This window comes from Microtus pennsylvanicus, chromosome 16 (genome assembly GCF_037038515.1).
Source record: "Microtus pennsylvanicus isolate mMicPen1 chromosome 16, mMicPen1.hap1, whole genome shotgun sequence".
Lineage (NCBI taxonomy): Eukaryota > Metazoa > Chordata > Mammalia > Rodentia > Cricetidae > Microtus > Microtus pennsylvanicus.
Genome location: NC_134594.1, coordinates 6,097,558 through 6,123,630, shown reverse-complemented (window position 1 = coordinate 6,123,630; position 26,073 = coordinate 6,097,558). Strand labels below are relative to the sequence as shown.

Below are 26,073 nucleotides of genomic sequence, written 5' to 3'. Positions count from 1 at the left end.
AACGTCATTGAACTTCACACAAAGTGCCAAGTGATGAATCTAACTCTTCTAGGTTAAATAAATTCTAAAATATGGAGTGCCCTTGTGACACCGCTAGTAGCAGGTGGGAGGCCCTCAACAGGACACAGCATTCTACCTTTGGATAAGCTGCATCTCAAGTGCCCATGGCTGTCTACCCAGCCCTCATTGTGCCTACCCTTTATGAAGTGTAAGAGCCCTAAATCCACTAGGCAGATAGCAGGAATTGAGGCTTAGCACAGTTCTCTAGCACAGAGGTACAGATAGTAGGGCCCAGGTTTGATTTACTCAACTACAATTTGCAAATTAGATTTGTTAGTTTAGTCTTATACAGTCCTACAACTAAAGCAAGAACAGTGAACATCCAAACATCTCGTCCGCAATCCCAAGACACAGAATCTACAGGCTAAAGTGATACACAAAAGATGCAGAGTGTCTTTGCTTCCTTCCTTGCTGTTGTGATGAAATACCCCAATAAAAGTAACTTATGAGAAAGGGTTTTAGCTCACGAGGGAAGGTTATAGACTGTCTTTTGGGGGGAAAGCCACAACGGCAGGAACTTGAGACGATTGGTCACATGATCTCCATAGTCAAGACGCAGATGCTCCCAATTTCTTCCTGGCTCATTGTCTCCCTTTTTTACTTTTTTACACAATCCAGGACCCAAACCCAAGTTCCCCTGTAGGTAGTTCTTCCCACATCACCATAATAAAGACAACATCCCCACAGACATATATACAAGTCACCCTAACTGGGACGGCCCTTGACTGCCTTGTCAGCTGATTCTAATCTATGCCAACTCGACAGTTAAATCCAACCAGCACCCACGGTGAGAGTCCTCTACTCTAGCTCAACTAATTTTTCCCTAAGAGTTGATTGTTTACAATACATTAAACTCACTATGTAACTCACAACAATTTGAGAATTATAGAAGAAACAGTGATTTGCCTATAGATTTTGCCTGTCGGTGAGAGCTGCTGACACCACAGAAGGGTGGGGAGTGGGTTAGCTCACAGAAGGCTTGCCAAGTGAAGAGCTCAGCTTCTGCCAGGAGTCACAAGAAATATTCATTTCTTGAATGAAAAGACAGAAGGATACCCAGACAGAGCTTGCCTTCGCAGGGATTACAATGCCCTCCAGGGGAAGGAGAGGGGGACAAAGGGCCTACTGTGACACTGTCTTAGAGAAGAGGCCCAGGCTGGGGGAATGGCACAGACATTAGAAAAAGCACCAAACTCCGAGAAAGGAGAAAGCTAGCTAGGAATGGCTGCAGACATCCCGGTCCTCGCTCCAAAGCCCTTCTCTTCCCAACAAAGCTTCATGACCTATAGCACCTTAACTTGAAGGAAGCCATAACTCTGTCTGTAAAATGAGACATGCTCACAGGAGCACAGGGTCCCAGGCAGGCAAGCAGAAAGCAGCAGACAGAACTGCAGTGGTTGATAGCTCAGTAGTTGCCAGGTAGTCAAGAAGGCCCGAGTGCCATCTCCAGCCCCTTGGTCTTGTAAGAAAATATCATATTTGTTTTTAAAAGCCAGATGTGCACACTTGTAATTCCTAGGCTGAGAAGGTACAGATAGGTGGGATCCGGGGGATCGAGTTGGCCAGCCTAGCCTACGTGGTGAGCCCTGGACGATGGAAGACTGTCTTAAAGGTGGTGAACAGTAACTGAAGAACAGTTCCCAAAGCTGTGCTCCATAGGTCTCTCTACCCACACCTCAGCTTCCACGTCTCTAAAGTTCAAATCGTGGGTTACTGCGATAAGATGACACTTATTAGAACCATAGTCCAGGGTTAGCTGCATGGCGAAGAGCTGAAAAGGGCTGCATCTTTGCTAATACAGCCAACATTATGAATGTCATATGCAATAGTATAAATATTACACATGTGCAGTCACACACACACACACGAAATCAGAAGGTGGCCCCAGAGTCTGCCCCCTCCAGGTGGTGAAGAAGTGAACTTCCTAGAAATTCCACTTCGCAGTCTGACGTGGAATTTGCCCAAGTGGAGCTGGCCCTAAGGGAAAGCACTGCCCGGCCTAGCATGTCTGTCTTTACCCTTGACTCAGGTGTGACTTAGAGGCCACCAAACTGGCTCGTGTCATCTTAGCACCCTTAGTCACTCTAAAGAGACCCATCATGCCTTGTCTTAACACTGGCCTGCTTTCTGTCTGGATTCGCCTTCTCTGGGAGAGGCATACAAGCAGAATCACACAAAGAGAGCAGTGTTTGTATTTCATTGCCTTTGTAGAATTTTTCCACATGATAGTATGTATCCACACTTTATTTTTATTGCCAACTAGTATTCCATCTTGTGGAATCACATTGTATTGCCCTTTATGTCCGCTGGAAGATATTTGAGGGGTTTTGCCACGTTTTCACTGATATGAATCAACTCTACTGGGAGCAAGCAAGTGCTCCCTTTTCAAAGGCTGTACATTTTTACATGGTTTATGTTGGTTACTAGAACTGCAATCACTAGGTCACATACAAAGTTTCCATTTGATCTTTTCAAAAACAAGCCCAACTATTTCCCCGGGGTATCGGCCCACACTATTATCCCATCCACAACACAAAAGAAGACCAGTTTATCTATAGTCCAAGATCTGCCATACCTTTAAATTCATCTCCATATCTGCTGTGGATGCAACCACAGGGACAGCATTGCCCACCAATCACTAATTAAGAAAATATTTACGGGCTTATCTACAATTCGATGTTATGGAAGCATTTTCTCAATTGAGGTTTCCTCCTCACAGATAACTCTAGCTTATGTCGGGTTAACAGAAATCCATCACTTTGCGAACACGCACATGAATTAGGAGAGAGCTGGCGTAGCTTGCACCCTCTTCCCAAAGAGAAAGCTCACCACTATCTGGAGCCTGGTCTCTGTGTCAGTAGGGTCTTATTTCAAATATCACCCTTTTCCACTGAACTTATATAGTTCTCTGCATTCAAAGGGGTGCTTCCTCTGGGGAGGACCCCTTTTTGCTCCTGGCAGTGAGGACCTAAAGCAATACCAGTTTCTGGTGCAGCTGGTTACAGGGAGGTTTAGATACTCAGCTGGTCAGGTCCCCTAAGATTTCAGTCACTCAAGGAAAACAAAGAGAAAGTGGGAGTTAGGAAGACTTAAAGGAACACTGCTCCTCTTCCTCCAGTCCCCCCTCTAAAATGTGCAGCCTTTGAAATCTCACACTTCTAGTTCTCCTCCCTAAACAAAAATGGATTCGATTCCAGGAATAATGGCTACAGCAACTGCTCGCGGAGGTTACATCCTCAAGTGCTCCCTGATAAAACAGACTACCGTTCTGACCAAAAGTCCCAGGCATGTCCAGACTTTAGACATGATGGCATGATGACATGGCCATCTACAAAGTTCATGCTTGAGTAGCGTGCAGTCGACTTACAAAATATAGTCTGGCACTCCAGTCTCGTAACTTAAGTAAGTTTATGATTTTCTTGGGCCAGATTTATAGCCTTCCTAGGAGACAGGTTGAACACACCTGGGTCATGCCTGCTCCAGGCGGCGCCTGGGTACTGAGTCCAAGCAAGCAACACAGGTCTCTTTTTGTCTTTCCATAAAGAAAATGGAGTTCTCCCCACCTGGTTCGAGGCCAGTTGTTAGATGAGCGAGAACTAGGGATTTCAGAAGGAGAAAGCGGTACTCAGTTTTGACTTTGGTAAGTGTTCTAGGACCCAGAACCAGAACCATCAGGCTCCTGACATCCAGAGTGCTGTGTGTCCATTGAGTCTTCAGAGTTCAAGTGAAAAGTCGCTTGACCAAACTCAAAACATTCTCCAACCCTGCAAATGGCTTGAAGTGGTTTGAATTGCATAATTTCCTTAGGCAAGGATTATGACATCGCTGTCAAGTAGTCACATATAAGAAAAACACAGCAGACATTAGGCAGGCATTCTGTTGTCACTGTTTAGAAACAGGGTCTCACGTAGACCAGGCTGGCCTTGAACTTCCTGAGAATGACCTTGTTCCTTCACTGTGTGCCTCCAGGTGCTGAGATGGAAAGTGTGTATGACCTCAGCTGATCTGCATGGTCCTGGGGATCTAAGGAAGAGTGCACACTAGGCAGGTTCTCTACCGACTGAGCTACAAACTCAGCCCCATGGGCAGACTTTAGAAATAGTAAAAGCCCTGCCTAAAATGTAGTTTGGCACAGTGGCCTCTTTGGCTATTATCCACTTTCACCCCTTGGGAATATGATTTATTCTATACTCGGCCCTGTTTGTATGGTTTGAGTTATTTCTACAGACATCACAAGTACCAGAGGAGACAGGGAGTCCAGCTCAGGCCCCAGTGAAGTCACTGCCACTAGAAGAGAACGTTCCCTCCTGTGTTCCAATATTTTAGGGGACTGAATATGCTACCCACCTTGAGAGCAGCTAACAGTCCTGACAAAAATGGTTGAGCAACCCACTTCCTGAATTCCAGTATCTAAGAAAGTTGGACCTCTCCCCCAAGTCACCAATAATGGGGAAGACAGCATCATCTTGAACAAATTTCTATTCTTCCGTCAGACCATCTCTTTTCCATGTCATAAACATGTCCTAAGAAGAGGTCCTCAATTGGCCTTTTCAAAAGCAACTTCCCTAGCAGTGCGTGAAAAAAAACACAGAGTCCCTGTCAAGCTGTATGGACACCTGCTTTGACAACCATCATTGGCACCAAATTCCCTCCACACAAGCAGACATACACCATAACCAGCTTGCATATCTAACAACTGGGGACGGAATAACAACATGGGGCATTTCTGCAACTGACAGAGAAGTGTTTATCGGTTGTTACAATAAAATTCACTGGCTTCTCTCAACAGGGAAATCCTTTAGCTTTCTGCAGATACATTCTGTTCTCCTGGTGTAAACAAAAACTAAAACAAACAAACAAAGCAGTAATGATGTGAGCTCTGTCTTATTTCTTCTCCAGCTGCTGTGAGAAAAATCCCCTGACTAGATCTGGAGATGCAGCACAGTAGTGAAATGCTTGCCCGGCACATGCAAGTCCCTGGGTTCAAACCCCAGTGCCACCAAAACCAAAACAAACCAAAGCTGACAAAAAGCAACTTAGGAGAGAGAGGCTTTATCTCAGCTCAGGTGCAGGTTATAGTCCATTACAGTAGGAAGCCGCAGCCCAGGAGTTAGAGGGCGTTGGTCAAGTCGCATCCACAATCAGGAACAGAGAGCAATGCGTGCACTTTGGCTGCTTCCTTGCATTCTCCTTTCTTGCCCAGTTCACAATCCTCTGCCGAAAAGATGGTGCCACTCACAGGGGTGTGTTTTATCACGTCCATTAGTTTAATCAAAATAGCACCCCACAGACACACCACAGGTCAACCTGGTCTATACAATCCCTAATGGAGATCCCCTTCTCAGGTGTCTCTAGGCTGGGTCAAGTTGACAATTAACAACCATCACAGTCTGCAAATAGTAGTAAGGTCAAGAACATATAAGTATTGATTTCCTTTTTACAACAATTGATTGCGTGATTCAATGATTGATTGATTAATTTTGTGTGTATGAGTATATATATATATATGTATATATATATATACATATACGCACATGAACATGTACACATGGGTGTAGAGGTCAAAGGGCAACTTTCAAGAGCCAATTCACTCTTTCCACCATGTGGGTTCCAGGGTTGAACTCTGCTCAGATTAGCAACAAGTACCTTGACTCACTGAGTTATATTGCTGGCCCAGGATTCTGCCCCGCCCCTCCATGCTTTGGCTTCTGGGCAAATGCCAACACTTACTGGGGCATTAAATTAAATCCACATTTCCTTGCAGAGATTGACACCGAAAGGTCCCATCTCTTTGAGCAAGAGAGGCTAGGGTTTTTCTGTGTCTTGAATAAACTCATCAGTTAAACTAACATTAGCAGGGAGATGGCTCAGTCAGTAAGGTACTTGGTGCCTGCTCTGCCCCCATGACCATCTGAATTTAATTCCCAGCACCCCAGGCAAAGCCAGGCCTGGTGGCGTGCATTTGTACTGCCAGAACTGGGGCGGTGGGAACAGGGGGATACCTAGCAACAGTCGCTCATCAGCCTAGCTGATCATCTAGCTGAATTTGTGAGCTTCAGATTCAGTGAGAGACCATGTCACAAAACATAAGGTGGGAAGATTCCCTCCACACACTTGCACACATACCCCCTCACACAAATCCACACACACGACTATAGCACAAATACACACACACACACACGCACAAGTAAAGGGGGAATAGGGGTAAATCATAGTGCATAATACAGCGTTTCCTGAGAATCCACCACTGCTGAGGTCTCTGAGACTGCTGGGTAGGCTGCACAGGGTCTTGTTCTGCTCACTACCCAATCCAGCAAACCTGAGTTATACCTACAAGGAGACAGTACTCAGACCCAGATCCTACATAGTGAGACGTATTTAACACAGTCAAGCTGGAGACGTTAGAGGTGTTTCCATTTTTTTTGTTTTTTTTTTTTTGATGCATTTCTTTATGATGTAGCCTACTGTGCCATTTCTTCTGTTACCCCCATATAGAAATTACTAAGCCACAAGACACAGCCACGCCTCAGTGCCCTTTGTTACTTCATCTGACTTACTACAGCAGCTTGATCTTAGGCCAGGGCACACACTAGAATGGAGGACCTTGTTTTTAAATTCATGTTGTTTGTGTTCCAGATCTCAGAGGACCAAAGTCACAGTTGATATGGGTCTTGACATGAGCAGATAGCTCCAACCAGCTGGGTCAAGCAAGGGCACTGAGAGAGTGCGGTATGCGCCAAAGCCACCCTCAGGCTTAACCGAGCATCCCCGAACACCCCACTCTCCAAGCTCCTAGCATGGCATTGCTTTCCAAAACACAGTTAGCACCAACTCCCGATGTGGACATTTCTCATGGTTCTGTTCTGGATTTAACTGCATTTTCTATCCAGATTATAATCAGAGAGGGTGTTTAATTGGATAATGTTCGCGACTACTTTGAAGATATAAAGTACCCAACAAATGCTAAATATTATTATTATTGTTTAAATACGGTTTGCAATTACTGCTTACAGCCCATCCCACCCACTTCCCTGCTGTAACTTGATTACAGGCAGCTCCGAAATACCTAGAGGTAAATTGATGAAACCGCGGCCATGTGAAGCTCTGCATTCTACCCCGGGCATAGATAATTTGTAGGCATTTTAAGGTGAGGGATGGCTCATAAAATTCAGTAAATCAAAGCAATTGGCCCCGCAAGACTGACAGCCATAGAGTTGTTTCAGTTTTAATAGTTTCGTACTTAAAGACCAGGTGGAGTATCAGGGTGGACTCCAGAATGCAAGCTCTCTCCTCTCTCTCTCTCTCTCTCTCTCTCTCTCTCTCTCTCTCTCTCTCTCTCTCTCTCTCTCTCTCTTCTCCTCTGTCTCCCTCTCCCTCCCTTCTACTTTTTTCCTTGTTACCATTTTGGTTTTTTTCTTGCACTGCTGATGATCCAACTTATGCCCTTACCTGGGACAAATTCTCCACCTCAAGTGTGTTCTAAAACCTTCTACTGTAATCTTACAATACCTAAGTTCTTATTTTTAAAAATGTTATAACCAAAGATTTTAAATAACTGTCTGGGAGCTAAAGCCCTGAAAACAGACCCTGTCCTCTGCTGGCTTCTGGCTCATTTGTGATCTTGTGTCAAACCCCCAGATGCTTTCCCCAGTTCCTGACCCCAGAGGACAAAACTGTGAGTCTGACACCACAAATCACCTAAAGCAAACTTGCTTGAGCATTTCCCAAACATGGCCGATTCTGTTAACAGCTCCTTTGCGTGCTGCACAGGGAGGGCGGTGCTAATCCTCAAAGAACATAAACTGTGTGATCAGGTTCACATTCTGGGTTGATGTTGGATAAAATGTCAGCATCATGAGGAAGAAACTCCTGGAAAGTGATTCCTAACAGCACCACTATGATCCTCAAAGATGAAACGTGTATGCAATACTGAGGCTAAGCTCCAAGTTCTTCAACTAGTTCTGACCTCGTGACCAGGGTCATCCATAAAATGACAGCCAAGTGGGTCCCAGTGTGGGAGTGACTCTGGAGCCCCTAGATGGTCATATTCTCAGTAATTTGGCAGCTCTGTGACTTTCTTGTGGTAAATTATTTGGCTTTTCTAAAGTTTTCATATTTGTTTGCAAAGGATACTATATACATACTAGGAAATTGGAAAGGAATTTAGCAAGGTTGAGAACTTTCATACTTTTACCCTAAATTATACTTCCAAAAAATTACTCTATGGAAAGGGATGCACAGAAAAATTTATAAAAATTCTTATAAAATAATATTTATAAGGATTTAAAAGCCTCAAACTTTGCCAATAGAAATATTACAATACATTTTAGCAATTGAATTCTAAATAGTCTAAAAACATGAGTAGAAAATTAAACATTGATTAAAAGTCTACTATATACTAAAATTTTAGTCCTGATAACAATTCTAATATGATTCTTTAAGATGAATACTAAAATCTTTATAAATAAAATGATATGACTTGAAAATCATATGGAAAATAAAGTGGTTAGGAGCTATGGGGAAACAAGATCAGCCATGAGGAATGTTAAAGACAGAGATACTTGTCAACTTGGTGTGTGTTTTTCTTAATAAGAGTGTTTTTGAGATTTAATTCAAACTGCATAAGGTTTTCTCTCTTGAAGTGGACAATGACTTTTACTGTATTTACATAGATGAATAGGGATGGGACCATTTAGACCACAGGAAGTCACTTTCTCCCTCCATCAGCTCCAGCAACCATTAAATTATTAATTAATTAATTACTAATCCATTATTTCTCCATGGACTTCCCCAGTCTGGAAATTTCTCAGAAATGCAGTCATACAACAGGTGTTGTGGATTCTTTCACTAGGCTAATGTCCAGCTGTGTGGTAGCACAAATCAGCGCTTTCTTTTATTACCTGTAGCTGGTCAGTAACACGGTGGTCCACTTTGCTCTCTGTTGCTCTGATGGTCCATGATCAAAGACAACTTAGGGAAAAACATGGTTTATTAGACTGACAGTTCTGGGTCATGGTCCATTCCTGAGGGACACTAAGGCAGGCACTCAACCAGAAGCCATAATCTAGTTGCTGGCTCATGTTTTCTTACACATGGGTTTCCAGACCCATCGTCTAGGGGTGGTACTGCCCACAGTACCCATTGTAGGCCTTCTCATGTCAATATTCAATCAAGACAGGCATGTCCACAGGCCAGTCTGATCTAGGACATCCCTCAATATAAGTTCCATCTTCCCTGATGTCTCTAGGCTGAGTCAAGCTGACAATGAAAAGCTATGCACAAATGATAAACTGTATATTACTTATTCATTAAGTGATAGGAGATTAGCTTCCTTCTTAGAGGTACATTAAAGATCCATACATATTTTAATATGAATATGTGTTTTAACTTGGGCATTACTAGAAGTAGATTGCTGAGTTAAATCATAAGTTAGCAATTTTAGAAACTGCCCAATTATTTTCCAAGTGCTATTTATGCCTGAATTCTGCTGATTTTATGTAACTTTAAGTAATATCTTAGTTAGGATTTCTATTGTTGTGAAGTGACACCATGGCAATTCTTAAAGATGAAAACATTTAATTGGGGTTGGCTTACAGTTTCAGAGATTTAGTTCACCATCATGGCAGGAAGCATGGTAGCACACAAGCAGACATGGTGCTGGAGAAAAAGCCAAGAGTTCTATCTACATCTGGATCGGCAGAAAGCAGGAAGAAGACACTGGGCCTGGCTTGAGCATTTGAATTCCCAAAGCTCACCCCCCAGTGATATACTTCCTCCAACGAGGCCACACCTCTTAATAGTGCTGCTCCCTAGGAGCCTATGGGGGCCATTTTCATTCAAACCTATACAAGGATTTTTAAACCATCTAGAGACAATCATTAATAGCATGGGGAAAGCTTGATTACTAACTTTGTTTGCTTGCTTGCTTGTTTTGCAAGTAGGAATTGAGTGTCTTGCCTGCACTATACCAGTGCACTATATCCTCAGCCATCTTTTTATTTTTTATTTTGAAGCACAGTCTCTCTCCAAGCTACCCATGCTGGCCTCGAACTCAGTATGTAGCTCAAGCAGACTTTGAATTCACAATCATGTTGCCCCAGCCCTGAGCTTACAGGCCTAAACCATGAGGCCCTGGTGACAGCTAAGTTTACATAACAGGTTACAGCTAATACACAAAATATAATCTTAATTCTTTCAAAGCTTTTAATTCAGCTATATGTAGAGAAAATTATTCATCTGTATACTAATCTGTATATCAGAGATTATCATGCGAACCAAATGGAACCTCTTTTTGCTTGTTCATTATTGCAAAATTTTCTGTAGTGACCATGAGTTGCTTTAATGATATGAAGAGAAGGAGTTGCTTCTTTAACAATTCAGCCGTCTTTGTTCATGTTTAGTCTGCATTTGGGGACACTGGAATCCCTGGGCCATCCTGCAAACACACGAACTGGCTGCTGCACATATTTCAAGCTCTCCTGGCACAAAAATATTAGCTATTCATTCACCTATCGAGTTGCTTTCTGACTTATGCAGTGAAAGAGACAGGGTCCAGAACCTTGCTCACACTAAGCAAGCCCCCTACCACTGAGGTACATGTCCACAGGTCCCCAACTTCCTTTGTTTTAAAATAAGAAGTCTCTGATGTGTCCAGACTGGGCTTTTTAATCATTCTGTCTTAGCCTCCTGGCCTGTGAGTTTACACTGTATAGGTACTTACTGACTATATGGTTAACATAACTGTGTTTTCCTCTATCGCATAGTTACACAGACATGACCACTTAACAATTAAGATGTTTTATTTCTACATAAAAACAGCTTTGCCAGCATCTTTGGAGCCACACTTTTCCAAGTTTATTTTTGTACTGTAGGAAAAATAGATTCTCTAAGATGGCCTGGAAATCAGCAAACCAGTTGAGTGATGTAGAATAACAGGATCCCAGCTCTGCCTGTGAGGCTTCATCCTTCAAGAGAAGGATCTCCTCTGAGCTCCAGCACCTACTTACATCACTAATCACTAGATAGGAAGGTTGATGGACAAATGTGTAAACAGATATCCAAACACAATCACCCCTGAGTTTGCATTTCATCCTTCCTTAGCTCAATGATTCAGTGGCTTTATCTTGTGTTCTACTTTTACCAGAAACTGGCAGACAATTATTCTGGATGTATGAGGCAACATGAGGAAATATGATCCTTTATACACAAAATAATTAACTTCACAAATTGGACAACACTTACTTACTGAGTATCTATCGTGTGTCCTGTGTCACACAATGCTCTAAACACCAGGAATGATACATATGGCAAGCTCTCTTTGAAAGCAAAGCTTCTGACCCAGTGGGGTCCACATATATTTTTTTGATTCTAAATAGTCGTAATTGCTTTAAAGACAATATATAACCCTGAGTAAAATAGTCAAAGATGGAGTGACTATGAGATGTGTAGCAAAGACCTGCCTCTCAGGCAGCACATTGCTCTCACAATATGAAGAGATAACACGTGAAAGAAAACCTCTGTGCTAGGCAGTCTCTGGAGGACATGTGGTGATGCTTGTCTCTGGCAATGTGACTCCGTGTAGGGGAGTCCTTCCTCACTGACTAGGGCTAACCTGAATTACAGACGAGATAGCAGGAAGTCCTGATGTATGACTTCCAAGATTACATCATAAAAGTCTGTTGCTTTTGTCTTGTCTACTGAGCCTACACTATCTGGAAAAAGTTGTTGCCATGTCACAAGGATACTCCAGCGTGACACCATAAGTCTTTCTATTGCCTTGATGAAGACCATCACCAAAAGCAGATTTGGGGAGGAAAGGGTTTCTTTGGCAAACATATCCTGAGTCCATTGAGGGAAAGCAAGGCAATGCTTGAAGGACGAGGCCGAGAAGAACACTGCATACTGGTTTGCACCCCAGGCTTGCTCAGCTGCCTGCTTTTCTATACCATCCAAGACCTCCAACCTGAGTGTAGCACTGCCTCCAAGGATCTGGGGCCTCTCACACCAACTTAAACCAAGAAAATGCCCTACAGACTTGCCTATAGGCAATCTTACGGAGGCATTTTCTCAACAATGATTTTTCTCCTCCCAGATATATCTAGATTTGTGTCAAGATGACAAAAGTCAACCAATACAGACCTCCCGCCCTCTACCAATCCCCTTCCACCCATTTCTATCTTCATCAGGATAAATATTCAAGGTCATTTTACAGTGACTTCCCAGATATAAACCCTTTCGACCTGTTATTATTTTTCAATGAAGATTGCTGTCCTAAATATCACAAGGATGCTTTTAAAAACTGAAAACACCTTGGTCTGAGCATGTGCATGCATGCAAGTGCACATGCAAGCACACACATGCACACGTATGTGTGCGCACACACACACAGCCTTTAGATTCTAACCCTCAGAATATGAAATCTCTCGAGACAGAATATGGAGAAAATTGAAGTAATTTTCACAATAAGAAAATTCTAGAAACAAGGACTCTCCTACACAGGACTTGTCATTGTATTTCTCATGATTACTGTTTCTGAAATTGCACTGTATGTAACAGGCATCCATTGGCGCTGTACCCTCCATAAAAGGCATCCCCTAGAGTCATGCCACCTATGGAGCATAATTGAATGCAAGTTCCCTGAGGCTGTGCTGTGGCCAGCATGGGACTACTTTTCTGGAGTTTCTGTATCTTCTGTAGGCAGCACCATCTCCAGACCCTCTATAGGACTGTTCATGTATATTTGTGAATCTGGTATTTATTGTTTTGTTGTGTGAAAACTCCTGGAGGTAATCCCCAGGGAGATCCAACATTCTCTGCTCTGAGGAAGCTCACTGTCCGGTAGCTGTAATCTCGGAAGGCACACCCTGAGTATTATGAGAGAAGCATTTGGTCAGATCTGTAAGTATCAGAGAGAATGTGTACTTGAGAAAAAACAAGAACAATTGTTTGGAAATAGTAGGTGGTGTATGTTTATTATTGAAAGGCTATAAGGTAGGATGTGCCCTAAAGGCATCCATCAGGTGGAAGAATTGTTCTCTGTGTCAGTAGGAAGCTGGCTATTAGAATGAAAGGCTGTGGTGGTAGATCCAGTTGAATGGGAATTAGTTTAGACTCCTTGCTGAAGTGCAGACTTTGCTCCATAAACTAGAAAGCCAAGGAAGACCTGGTAAAAAGGGATGACCAGCAAGAAAACACACTTTAAAAGACAGATGTGGCTACCATGAAGAGGCTGGTCAGAGGAAGGCTGGGGATGGAGACATAGGAAGTGGGTCTTGTCATGAGTGTTGCCCAGGGAAGAGTCATTACAGAAGCTACAGAGAAAAGTGGAGACAAGCAGACTCAACAATAGATATTCAGAATATTTACACTTGGGGTGAAGGAAAGTATGTTTTCCGGATTCAGGGTATCTTGGGACAGCTGAGCTCAGTCTGGATAAGTAGGAAGAGATGGGGCATTATCTCTTTCTGAAGGCAGCAAACTTCCAATCAAAGTGGAAGAAACCATCCCCCAGGTTCTCTAGCTTTCCCCACAGGAACCTCACATTTATACACGCAGAAGTACATTTAAGTAACTAATACCATGGAGATTTTCTTGAAATTCTCAGCATACTACTAACAAACTAGCTTAGATTTCCTTCTAAGAGAACTACACCTTGCCCCCCAGGATGGAAGCAGCAATGTGACATTCAGGCAGCTCTCAGACTCTGGGTATCCCAAATTATGTCAGAAGCACAGTGAATGGCTACATCCAGGTGGGCATGGCCCCCAGGATTCCATCCCAGGAAGGCTGCTCCCACTCAAAGGAGAGTGGTGTCAAAGCAGGAAGGGCATGAACTCATCCCAGAGCAGAAGGAAGAAAGGGCCAACCAGCAAGACTCAAAATGACAAGCTTTCAAAGAGCCTTAGAGATAAGGGGATGGGGAGGATTCTTGATAAAGACAAAGCATCTGAAACGCTTTCTTCGATGAAATAAACCATGACCTTCTAAGAAGATAATTATACAAACAGCAAAAATAAAGACTTGTATTAGACTTTGTATTAAAGATTAATCCTGTTAATAATAAATACCAAAAATGTTTGATTATTCCATTGATGTCCTGCTAACTATTGCTGCAACCCCTTTTTCTTTTCTTTTAGATCCATTGGTGTTTCAACTGCCTGCATGTCTGTGTGAGGATGTCAGGTCCCCTGGAACTAGAGTTATAGTCATAAGCTGCCATGTGGGTGCTGGGAATTGAACTCAGATACTCTGGAAGAGCAGCCAGTGCTCTTTACAGCAGAGCCATCTCTCCAACCCTTGCTGCACCCTGTCTTATTAGGAGACCATGTTGTTGCAAAGAAGATACCTTTCAACGTCTTGGGGAAACAACAAACTCATCAAGACGGAAACTGCTGTGCCCCTGCCATCTTAGGATACTGTTCTCAATCCATGCAACTTTACAAAAATCCTATTTTAGACCAAATTTAATTAAGTGCTCTGGGGTAATGAATTAATAATGTTTCAAGAATTCTCTGAGACCCAAGAGACCCCTGGCCAGCTTTTAAGCACTGGGCTATTAGAGTATCATTTTTTAAGTGTCCGCTCCATTCCATCCCCTCTGAAAAAGAAAAACTATGAAAAGATATGACATAGTAAAGGTGTTTCCATTTAAATAATGGGTCATGCACACAGGATAGGAAAAAAGACAAAAAGATAAATTGTTTTCATAAATAAGGCCAATGACTGATACTAGTCTAGAAACATAGTAATCTTTAAAAGGCTTCTGGGTGTCTTTTCTCCTCTGGAATGGATGTCTATCCTAGAACCAAGCTTAACCGAGGACCTGAGAGATGTGTGCAAGACTACATGAGCACATGAGCTAGTCTGTCTCAATGCTACTGAAAGAGGCACCTTCAATGAAGAACACTGAGGATGAAACCTGATAGCAACCTCTGGCCCCTACAGGCATGAACACATGTGCACTCCCATACACTCAAAAGATGTGCCTTCTAAACCAGACATAGTCGCACACATACGTAATCCCAGCACTCAAGAGGCTAAGGCAGACGTATTCGCGGTTAAGGCCAGTCTAGGCTACAAAATGAATTCCACACTATCCTTGGCTGTTTCTTAACAACCTGCCTCAAAAACCAAAAACAAACAAAAAACACTTTTCTGCATTTTCTACTAGATGTAGTCACTGAGATCAAATGTTGGTGAGCCTGAGTTACCCATTAAATTCTATCTAATGACAAATTTGTATGTTTCTTTGTGACTTAAATGCTCTGCCCTAAAGTATTTGTTTTTAGAATCCAGGGTAATGAAGACAAATGGTTGATATTCCATCTTTGTCCCGTGACACCCACGTGGTACAACCCAAATCACAGAACTCATGGGATAAGCACAGAGAATCCAGAAGCTTGTGACCATTCCCCTCACTCACTCACGCATTCATTCATGCATACACTCACGCATTCATTCACCCATCCGATCATTTCTTTAATTAATGAGGCATCTAAATCCAAATGACTCTACGGCCCTTGACAAACCTCTTATGAGGAGGCAAGAAGTAAACCTCACACGCCTAGTAACACAGGCATGAAGACTGCAGTCAAGACATGTGTGCAAGCTTTCCGAATGAGATTAATTTTTCAGGCTGGGTGTTGATGGAGAGAGAAATGGCTAGGGACTGGAGAGATGGCTCAGTTGGTCAGGTGCTTCCCACACAAGCACAAGGACCTGAGTTTGGATCCCCAGCAGCCGCACACTGAAAAGCTGTCTGCGGCAATGATGGAAATGGGGGTAGAGTGGAAACAGGAAGATTCCTGGGACTTCGTGACAAGCTAGCATTGCTCCATCGGTGGGTCCCAGGTCTAGTGAGAGCAGAGGGGGCCTGGGGAGCTGCACTTTCAGAGGACCTGGGTTCAGTTCTCATATGACAACTCACAACCATCCTTAACTCCAGTTCCAGGGGATCAGACACCCACTTTTGGCCTCTCGGGGGTCCCAGAAGGGACATTGTTCACGGGCATACATGAATATAAAAAAAAATAAATTTAATTTTGAAAAAGGTACAGAAAAACAGAGAATGTCACCTGACCTCAACCTCTGGCCTTTCCGATCACATGCACACACTCACACACATGCATCCATCAGCTTACATATGCTTACGCTGCACACACTCAAACACATGCATGACACCTGTTCACATGCATATATCAGCTTACATACGCTTACCCTGCACACACTCACACACCTGCATACATCAGCTTACATACGCTTACGCTGCACACACTCACACACATGCATATATCAGCTTACATACGCTTACACTGCACACACACATGGTGAGGAGAAGAGAAGGAGGAGAGAGAGCAGCTAGGCCAGAAAGCCATGGAGGGGTGGAGAATGGTGGGCTTAATTTTGTCTAATTTTGTTCAAGTAGAGAAGTATGCCTGAGTCCTGCCCCAAGCTAAATTATAGGATCAGTGCCCTGATCTTGAAAAGCTGACACCGTGGGCAAAGCTGAAGAGAGTCCGTGTGCTCCAGTTCAGAAACATAGTAATCTCCAAAAAGCTTTCAGGGTTGAGCTCCCCTCATAGGCAACAGAGCATCATGGGGGATAATTTCATCTTCTAATACAGGGATGTCTGAAGCAGGCTTGACTCAAGCCCAGGTCTGAATAAGGGGATTGTTTGCAGTAGTCCTTGTGTGTATATACATATTTTCATACACCACATAGGTACAGTTTATGTCTATAATACTATATGTAATATCCGCATGTACAGCCACTGCACAAAGCAGCCATGGAGGCCAGAAAGCTCACACACAGAGTAATGTGTGTGTCTGGACGGACCCCTTGGGACATGTTCAGATGGTGACGGGCTACTGAGAGAAGCTGTCCATGCAAGACAGCCATCTGTCCTACGTGATTTAGACTGCCATTTGCCTGCAAAGAAGGGACTGGAAGTAGGCTAGACAGATAAATTCCAAAGGTGCCTAACAGCTCTGGTCATTCACATTGATAAGTTCTCTGCTTCGAGCAGGTTTTCCACTTTCAAGAAAAGAATATTCCTTGACCCTGATCAAATCACTTCTCTTGCCCCCTGCCCCAAGCAGAAAACATTTTATTGATTTCCTTTTCAAGTATAGATAATACACCTCAGAAGACGGAGGAGTCGGGAACCATAGGTTCTTTCCTTCAGCTACTTTTATCTCCCCTTTGGCTGTGTGACCTTGGACAACAGATTTCACCTCTCTGGGCTTCAGTCTCCCAAAGGGTACATGAGGGGAAGGGCCCCGTGTTCTCCAGATCTCTTCTAGCTTCCGGCTATGAAACAGCGCCCGACTCAACACCCGAGATCTAGCTGAGCTTCAGGAGCTCTGAGATGAGAAGTCAATAAATTGAATTCTGATAATCTGTTTTCTAATGAGAGACCCCACTTCATTTCACATGCACAAAACAAAACAAATAAACAACAACAACCACCCAAACCTTGCAGAATTTAAATGATAGGGATTGGTGCTGGCTGCTCTGGTTTGAATTAGGCATTGTTCCTATTTGGGGGAATTTTAGACGGGGCCCAGTCTGGGATCACTGGCTGAGAACAATGAGTCCCCAAAGTCAGAAGGAGAAAGGCCTCTCTAGACAGGAGCTGCTTTTAACCACCAAGCCCAGGGTTTACAAAGAGCATTGATTGTGTACATTAAAGAGCCACAGGATCACAGAGGGACTGGCAGGCTGATTCACTGACCTTGCCTGCATCTCAGGGGTCAGGCCTTTCCTCAGGAGGTGCTCACTTTCAGGCTTAACTGCAAGCTTAGGAACCAGCAATCTCCAAATCTGGGGAGCCAGCCACCATCTACGCTCTGATGTGTGTGCGGCCCACCCACTAGCCCTGGGAGAGAAACCTACCTGCACGCCTCACCCACCACAAGACTGCCTGAAGCGCCCAGGCCTGCTGAGTACAACTGTCTGCCCAACTGCCTAAGTCTTCCAGCCAGCAGCTCCCCAGGCCCAGGGAGTAGCTGTTGTCCTAGCTCTTTGCATACCCCAGTGCAGGCAGAGAACTCATTGAGGTTCCTGAGTGACAAAGAGCAATCAATCCCAGTGAATCATGAAAAGCTGTCTGTTCCAAATACAGGTTACAGGGCACAGGTCTCCCTGAGTGGGAATCCAGTAGCTGTGATCCAGGTTCTGTACTTGGCATCTCAGAAAAGCTTGCCCACAGAAGCCAGTCTCCCCCTCCCCAACTTAAAAATCACGTCAGGGAGAATGATGCTAAGATTCTGCCTCAGCTAAATCACAAGCCTGGCTCATTGTTCAGGTCGCTACCTCTTAGCCACTCCTCCTTCCTCAAGTCTGGGGCCACTGGTTCACCTGGTCAACTCACCCTCAGCAACTCCCAGCTCCAAGCAGAGCAGAAGAGCAGGCAGTGGGTAAAAGGGAGTTATACATGCACTTGTCCTAAGCTCCCTTTCTGTTCCCAGCCCCCACACTCAGCTGCCCACTGGTTCCCGATGTGGCCTTTGGGCATTAGAGGAACAGACAGCGTACTGTACTCAGGCATGAATGAGCCTTTGCTGCTCCACTATCGCCGCAGCCCGTTTCAAAGGGCAGTCAGTACTCAACCTGAGCACTGCCTCTCTGAATCCTCACCTCCCTGGACCAAAAGATAAGGAAAGGGCCAAGGAGTCAAGGTGTGGGCGGGCAGCAAAGAGGCTCACAGAGCCCGAAGAAAAGTATCACTTCGATCGACAGGTAACTAGCTTTTTAAGACGTCTGTGGAGAAAGAGGTAAGGGCAGGAAACACAGGTAAATGGCCCCGAGATTTAGCATCAGCCCAACAGTGTGTTCCTGAGGACCACTGGCCTTCCACCCGTACTGGCAGTCGGTGACGTGACACCATCCCTTCAGTCTCAGCTACCCTCCCGGCATCAAGCAGATGCACTTGTTCTTTATTTTATTTTTAGTTCGGGAGAGGAAGAAACTAGTACTGAGATTGGTGTTCAATCTTTCTCAGATCCCCGCTGCTGCCACCGCCACCACCCCTTCTTACCCCTTTCCTGGCAGGCAGTATCTAATTAAAATGGCAAGAGCGCTAGGCTCCCTTCCCCAAAGGAGTGTGCTGGGATTAGGGGTGGGGGTGGGGAAGAGTCGAGGCTGCAAAGGGATTCCTGGCAGTATGAGCTCCAAACAACGGCAAAATGGATTCTAGATCAGTAAAGTCTTATTCAATACAATGAAACCGACGTCTGAGGTGTTTGGGGAGAAGGTAGAGGCAGAGCGGCAGAGCTGGGGGAAGGGAAGATGTTCTACAAAGGACTGGTCACAGACCCGGGAAACACACACACACACCCACGCGCACACACTCACCACGCACACACAGTCTCTCCAGGGAGTTCCGGTGTGGTAAGGAGAAGCTGCTAAGGCGTCCCTTTCACCTGCTGAAGTTCAGCCATAAAACTGAAAGGTCACAGTCACCGAGTTAGAAAGGCATGGGCAGGGTTGAGTTCAAACCGTAGCTAAAGGTGAGCGTATCCTGGCGTTTAGGGAAGCGCCGAGCCTGAGCCCCCGCACCGGAGGCAGAACCCGGGAAGGGAGTCAGTTGCCATCTACCAGACCAGCCCAGAACAACAATTACTGCCCTCTTGGAGCGGCAGGGTCGGCTGGTGGGGACAGCTAGACTCACGATGGCACCTTGCAGGTAGCTGGTAAACCTGAGGGGCCAGTGCCTTTATTCTAGAGGAGATTCTTTTTTGCAGCAAGGAGCAATCAGGTCTCGCGCCTTGGCAGGAGACGGTTGCTCGGGTGCACACACACACACACACACACACACACACACACACACACACACGCCTTTCATGCAATTCTCTTACACCGACCGAAGATGAAACTGACATAAGCTCCACCGGCTTCCTTGCGGAGCCTCGGGAAGAGCCAAGCAGCACAAGGGCAGCCCAGCCTCTGCTGTAGGGGTAGAGGCTCAGCCTAGGTCCCCATCAGCTGCCCCAGAATCAGAACAGGAAACCAGGGAACGTTCCCTTGCCCAGCCTCAGACCATTAGAAAGAAAGGAAAAAACACGTTCTGCTCACCCTCAGGGCGGAGAGATCGATTTCATCCAGGCTGCGAGCTGGGGAGTCGCTCGCCATGTCGACTCTTCGCGGGAGAAATGGACCAAACCAGCCCGAAGAGTCTGCCTTGGCAAGTCCACCCTGGTCTATTTCGCCCGCGTCCTCATGCGGCTGTCCGCCAGAGAGGCCCGGGGCCCAGCCTCCCCCGCCCACCCGGGCCCCCAACCAGAGTCGGATTCCGATCTTCCGTGAGCGTCGATCCGCGGGTTCCCGGAGCCCGACCTGCGCGGACCTCCAAGCCCGGAGCCGCGGTGCGTGTGGGCTGCGCGCCCTGATCGGCTAAGGGCGCTGGGGCTGCGTGGGTGTATTTAAATGGGACATGCTTCTTTGCTTGTGCGTGGATGGCGGCTGCATTGGCTGTTATAATGAGACATATCAACTCCTCCACTCAGCTGGGGGGGTGGGGGTGGAGAACCACACAGAACTGTCTATCACCGCTTCCTGGGAGGAGGGGGGGAGGCGTGGTCTCCGACTGGGGAGAGGCCGCGCTTCCTGACCGGGTCCCTCCGCACTAGCCAGAGAGGGGGAGGGGCGCGCACCCTTTCCGCCCCAGCTTTTGCGGGTTAATAGTACTGAATCGGAAGAGACTATGTTGAACCTCGCTGTGCAGGAACCCTAAGGCTATTTTTTAACGTGTTCAATTTGTGCAATGCACCAAAATGGCCCTTCGATCGCATCTTGGGGTTTCTTAACTGGGTTGAGATGCTCTAATGGTGAAAAGGCTGGTGAGGAGAGGCAGCGGGAAAAGACAGCAGCGTCCTTCCTCCCCCATTAATTATTTGTGGGGCTGGAGTAAAGGCGGGCCGGTGCAACCGGTGCATATAAGGACTTGTGCACAGGGAAGGGGATCCGCCTCCCGGCGCAGAGCGGGTTGGGGAGAAGCTCACACGCGCGGAGCAGGCAGCCTGGCTTTGGCACTGGGCAGTGGTCACGGGGTCGCGGTCATTCGCGGTCCGGGAGTTGCAGGAAGGCAGGCCCGGATTATCCGTAGTATCTCAGCCGTGTAGATTGGTCAGAAGGTGGAAAGCCTGGAGATGTGAGCTCCGTCTCGACATCGCCACACCCAGGACCTGCGCGTGCCGCAATTCCCCATGGAAATGACCGAATTGAAGAGCGAGGCTTGCTCCCTGGGTGCAGTAGCTCGAAGGCTTCAGGTAACTCCCAGACCGACATTAATTGGGCGACACACTGCCGCCGAAGGCAGCCTTTCCTTCTCTGCGGCTTTTCCCCGGTGACCCACACAGATTGATGAGAAAGTTTGGCTCAGGGAGAATAAGATGTGACATGCGAGCGATTTGATTTCGCCGGCTTTTTCACTCAAAAGCTACGTGTTTGCAGTGGTAACAGGACTTTCTGCTATCAAAAGAGTGAAGTCACTTCCCCAACCCCCGCGTGGACCTTTCTCTCTCCTGGTTTGGCCACGCAAAATACGTTTAAAGAAAACATTAATTCTGAACTCTAACCATTCCCTTCAGTCCATCAACAGCTCTGAGAGTGTTCTCTTCCACATTTGAGACAAGAGGCCAAGTGCACTGCGGGTTTTGGTTTTTACTTTGCTTTTTGTTTTGTTTTCTTTGGGGTGGGGTAAAGGGTTCCTTTTCTTTATTTTATTGGTTGGTTAGCTTGGTTTGGTTATGAGACAGGACCTCATTGACTACAGCGTGACTGCTAACTCACTGTGGAGCTGAGGATGGCCTTGAACTCACCCCTCTGCAAACATCCAAGTACTCAGATTACAAGTGTATACCAACGCCTGGGCCGCTGCTACTTTTTAAATCATGACCTGTAAACTAAATATGTGCTTCAGAATACCTCCGGTGGATGAAGGAACAAACCCATGTTAATGCCGTTAGTGTTGGCTGGACTGTTTGGGCCTGAATTCACTCTGGTGGATCATGCCCTGTATAACCGTCCCTGACACTAAAGTGCAGTTTCCCACAACATGCAAATGTCAGCAGTGGTCTGGGAGCTGGGCCACTAAAGGCTATATACTGAGTATTTTTTTTTATTTTTTTAAACGATATTTAAAGGTCTCTATTTGAAATTCCTAGTGAAGTCATTCAGCTCACGTAATCCGTGCTGAGCCGTAAATCACTGTGAAGGAAAGGCAGCAAAGCCACCTTTCCCCAGCACTACTGCTTGCCCCTCGTGGTCATCTTTTTTATTCTCACCCTTCATTTAGGCAGCAGGTTAGCATGTCTCCAGGTAAAAGAAAATAATTCTAGATTAGGTATTGAGGTTTGTAAGCAGGATGGGTTTTTTTAAACTTCAAGCTTGCAAATAGGAGATAAACACCTTTTCCCTGAAAAGTGTTAAGTGAAACATCACGAAATGATCTTCTCCCCTGACCCTAATAACTGGCACAAAATTCTACTTTGGGGTCTAGAATTGGTTCAGAACAGCACACACGACTGTGATTGCTACAGAGGAAGCCCCACCTCTGAGCCAGAGAGGATGCCTGAGAGCCAGGCTTAGGCGGGAGTGATGGATCCAGAAAACAGCTTCAAAGAAATGTACCCTAGAGAGTAAGGGAAGCAGCTGCAGGTGAAGGGTGGTGCCTCCTGGGAGCAGGGGAGAGCCGAGGTAGGACCAGGGGGAGCTGTACATGCACGTCCTGTTTAGGAGCATCAAACTCCCCTCTTTAGGCCAGGTTATCAGATTTTGACTGTTCAGCACAACGCCCTGATTTCTTTCTCTCTGGATACTATCTGTGCTCTTATCAACAACTCTTTTGTTTTGTCTAATTTAAAAGAAAACATAAGCCACTACTATAAAAAGAAGTCTAGATCTAATAGGGCCCCAGACCTTAGCAGGTCCCAGACCTTGGCATAACTGACTCCATGTTGAAGTACCATTCAGGCTGCAAAACTTAGAATGTAGACCACACCACCTGCCAAAACTACAACAAAGGCCTAATCCATCAAAGTCCATAGTTCTAGGATAGTCTCTAAATGTGCTTGCTTTGGGGCTTTTGTAGTCCTGCTTCTGGCAAACTGTTCTTGCTAACTGAAGTTTGTCAACCCGGGACAGGGTTTTTGTGTTTAAAAAGCTCACCCTGAGAAAGGCTATCGGTGCACTGGGATCCTGAACACCCAGTGTAGTTGCTGGCTGGCTAATAAAGACTTTCTGTTGGCTTAAACCCATGCCCAAGCAGTCTTCTCTGGTGAATACTCCACAACACTAGACATACCCACTCTTATGGAAAGGAAATCATTCAAATAAACATAATGGAAATGAAATCTCTGCCACTACAGTTAGTTTGACAATAGGTTTCTCCAGACTCTGAGTTTCTTCCAGAAAACCCCCAGGGGATATGAAAGCCCAGCCTCACAAAGGCAAACAAGAAGAAGCATGGAGCAAGAGGCCAGCAACCAAGATTATTTTAGACACATGATGATAACTCACAGGAAAGAGAGAATAGCAAGTAGCGTGGGCATTCAGGATTTGGCCAAGGTGGCATTTTATTCCTGACAGGATCTAGGACTGGGGGAGAGGAGACCATTCAGGCCTCTGTTGGGGGCCAGGAAACACACCTGTCTGCTGTTTATCTATGGAGTATGTGATAATACAGGCACAGGCCTGAAGGGCGCACACCAACTGGTCAGTGAGGAGGAGGAAGAGGAAAAGGTGGAAGGCAAGGAGGCATGATGACAGCTACGGGGTTTGCTTTGTTTGTTAAAGTTGAAGCAAATATTGTTAAATTTTTGGAATTGTTAAATATAGATTGCAAGTTATGGCCATTCATTATATTGTTTGTGGTATGTTTACATATATTTGAAATATTCTTGTATCTTGAAAGTATTTCTAAGAGAGACAAGTCAAAGGAGGACATCTTCTCCCCTTCATGTTCAGTGTTATTTAATAACAAATCTATGTGCCGACTCATTTCACAACATGGAAATCAGAAATAACAATAACATGTATAGGGTGGCAGATGGAGCCTGGGCTTGCTTCTAAATCACTACATAACTGAGGACGACCTTGAACTCTTGATCTTCACAAGTGCTGAGCCACCATGTCTAGATCAGAAAAAATATTTTTAAACATACCTTAAGATTCCAAAACAAGAAGCATCAACTGGCCACTTTTCTTGACTACTATCTAGATGGCCTAAGTCAGCAAGGCTGGATGGCCGTGGAGTAGCAAACTGCATGGCTGAGATTTGGGCTGACAGAGGCCTCGTGAACAGGCATGATTATTGTGGTGAGTAACCAAGGGGCATCATTGATTCATTGATTCATTCTGTGTAAAAGCAGTATTAGGCCCTGAGAGCCTGGAGCACATAATCCTCCACATCACAGAGACAAACAAGCTTGTAGGCAGTCAACAGTAAGATCATTTTAGATAGAGCCAAGCGGTACTGGGCACGCCTCTAACCCCAGCACTCAGGAGGCAGAGGCAGGCGGATCTGTGAGTTCGAGGCCAGCCTGGTCTACAGAGATAGTTCCAGAACAGCTAGGGCTGTTACAAAGAGAAATCCTGTCTCGAAAAAAAAAAAGATTATTTTAAGTATGTGGTGATAGTTGGAGACTCAGCAGTATGCATCCTCTCTTGATTTCAGCACTGGGCGTAGGATCTGGGCCACTGAGAGACTCTGTCTCAAAGATTAAAGTGTAAAAAGCATGGGATAAAACCGGACTCGCTGAACATAGCAGACAATGAGGACTACTGAGAACTCAAGAACAATGGCAATGGGGTTTTGATCCTACTGCACATACTGGCTTTGTGGGAGCCTAGGCAGTTTGGATGCTCACCTTACTAGACCTGGATGAAGGTGGGGGGTCCTTGGACTTCCCCCAGGGCAGGGAACCCTGATTGTTCTTCGGTCTGATGAGGGAGGGGGACTTACTTGAATGGGGGTGGAGGAGGGAAATGGGAGGTGATGGCGGGGAGGAGGCAGAAATCTTTAATAAATAAATAAATAGATAAAAATAAAGTTAAAACAAACTCTTAAAAAAAAAGATTAAAGTGGCAAGTGATTGAGAAATACATCCAGTGTGGACCTCTGCCCTTCACATTCACAAGTGTGCACATGCACACACACACACACACACACACACACACACACACACACACGCACACAAATGTTTAAAAGAATATATTGAGATAAAACATATGTTAATGTAATTATATAAATTAAGATAATAATTTTATTATCAGTATAATAAATCATAAATATCATGCATATTCTCCTAAGCTTTGGCTGTGCTCTGAATATTTGTGGAGCTCTTACTATTAAATGTTGCAGCATGAACTCAGCAGTGATGGTTTGAAGATGCAGTGCCCCTGGAAAGTGCTGAGAACATGAAGGCCGAGCCCTTGGTGTAGCGCGATTAGTAAAAACTCAGAATCAGGAACTGGGTTCAACCTGAAGGTCAGAAAATCAGAGCAGTCAGCCACTGGCTCTCACCTCGACCTCAGTCTGAAATGGCGATCCTGCCTCCAGGAATCTCAGAATGAGACTGAGAGCTGTCTCCTCCCGTCTTATATTCTTCTCTAGGGCTAGAATTAAAGGCTCGCACTACCATCGACTGATATCTATGGTGAACTAGCATGGCTACCTGGATTGAAGGTGTGTGTCACCACTGCCTGGTCTGTAAGGCTGATCAGTGCAGCTGTTTGATTAGACAAGCTTTATTAAAGTACAAATGAAGTATCACTATACCTTATGAATGAACTGTGGAGGAGTTTTAACCTACTCAAATGCTAGTACCTTGGTCTTGGACATAGAAATAAATTTCTGTAACTAAATTTACTTATTTTGAGGCATTTTTATTTTAGTAGTCAAAATGGACTAAGAAAAGATTAATGTATTTACATATTTAATAATTATTGCCTAACAAAGCACAACAAAATATTACACTCAAACACATCATTGTAGAATTTCAGAGCATGGAAGC

The 26,073-nt window shown here is 45.1% G+C and overlaps 1 protein-coding gene across 9 annotated transcripts in view; it reads right to left on the bottom strand.

The window, feature by feature from the left end:
- The window catches only part of Tnik (TRAF2 and NCK interacting kinase), a 404,440-nt gene extending 383,778 nt beyond the window's left edge, over positions 1-20,662 (bottom strand). For 7 of the 9 annotated variants that reach the window (XM_075951102.1, XM_075951100.1, XM_075951101.1 and 4 more), the window contains exon 1: positions 20,135-20,575. In XM_075951102.1, coding sequence (XP_075807217.1) covers positions 20,135-20,191 — 57 coding nt within the window. In that variant the 5' untranslated portion in view covers positions 20,192-20,575. Of the gene's footprint in view, positions 1-20,134 lie in introns of all 9 variants that reach the window. The other 2 variants (XM_075951104.1, XM_075951107.1) reach the window with 2 other exon arrangements.
- Between the last annotated feature and the right edge of the window lie 5,411 nt (positions 20,663-26,073).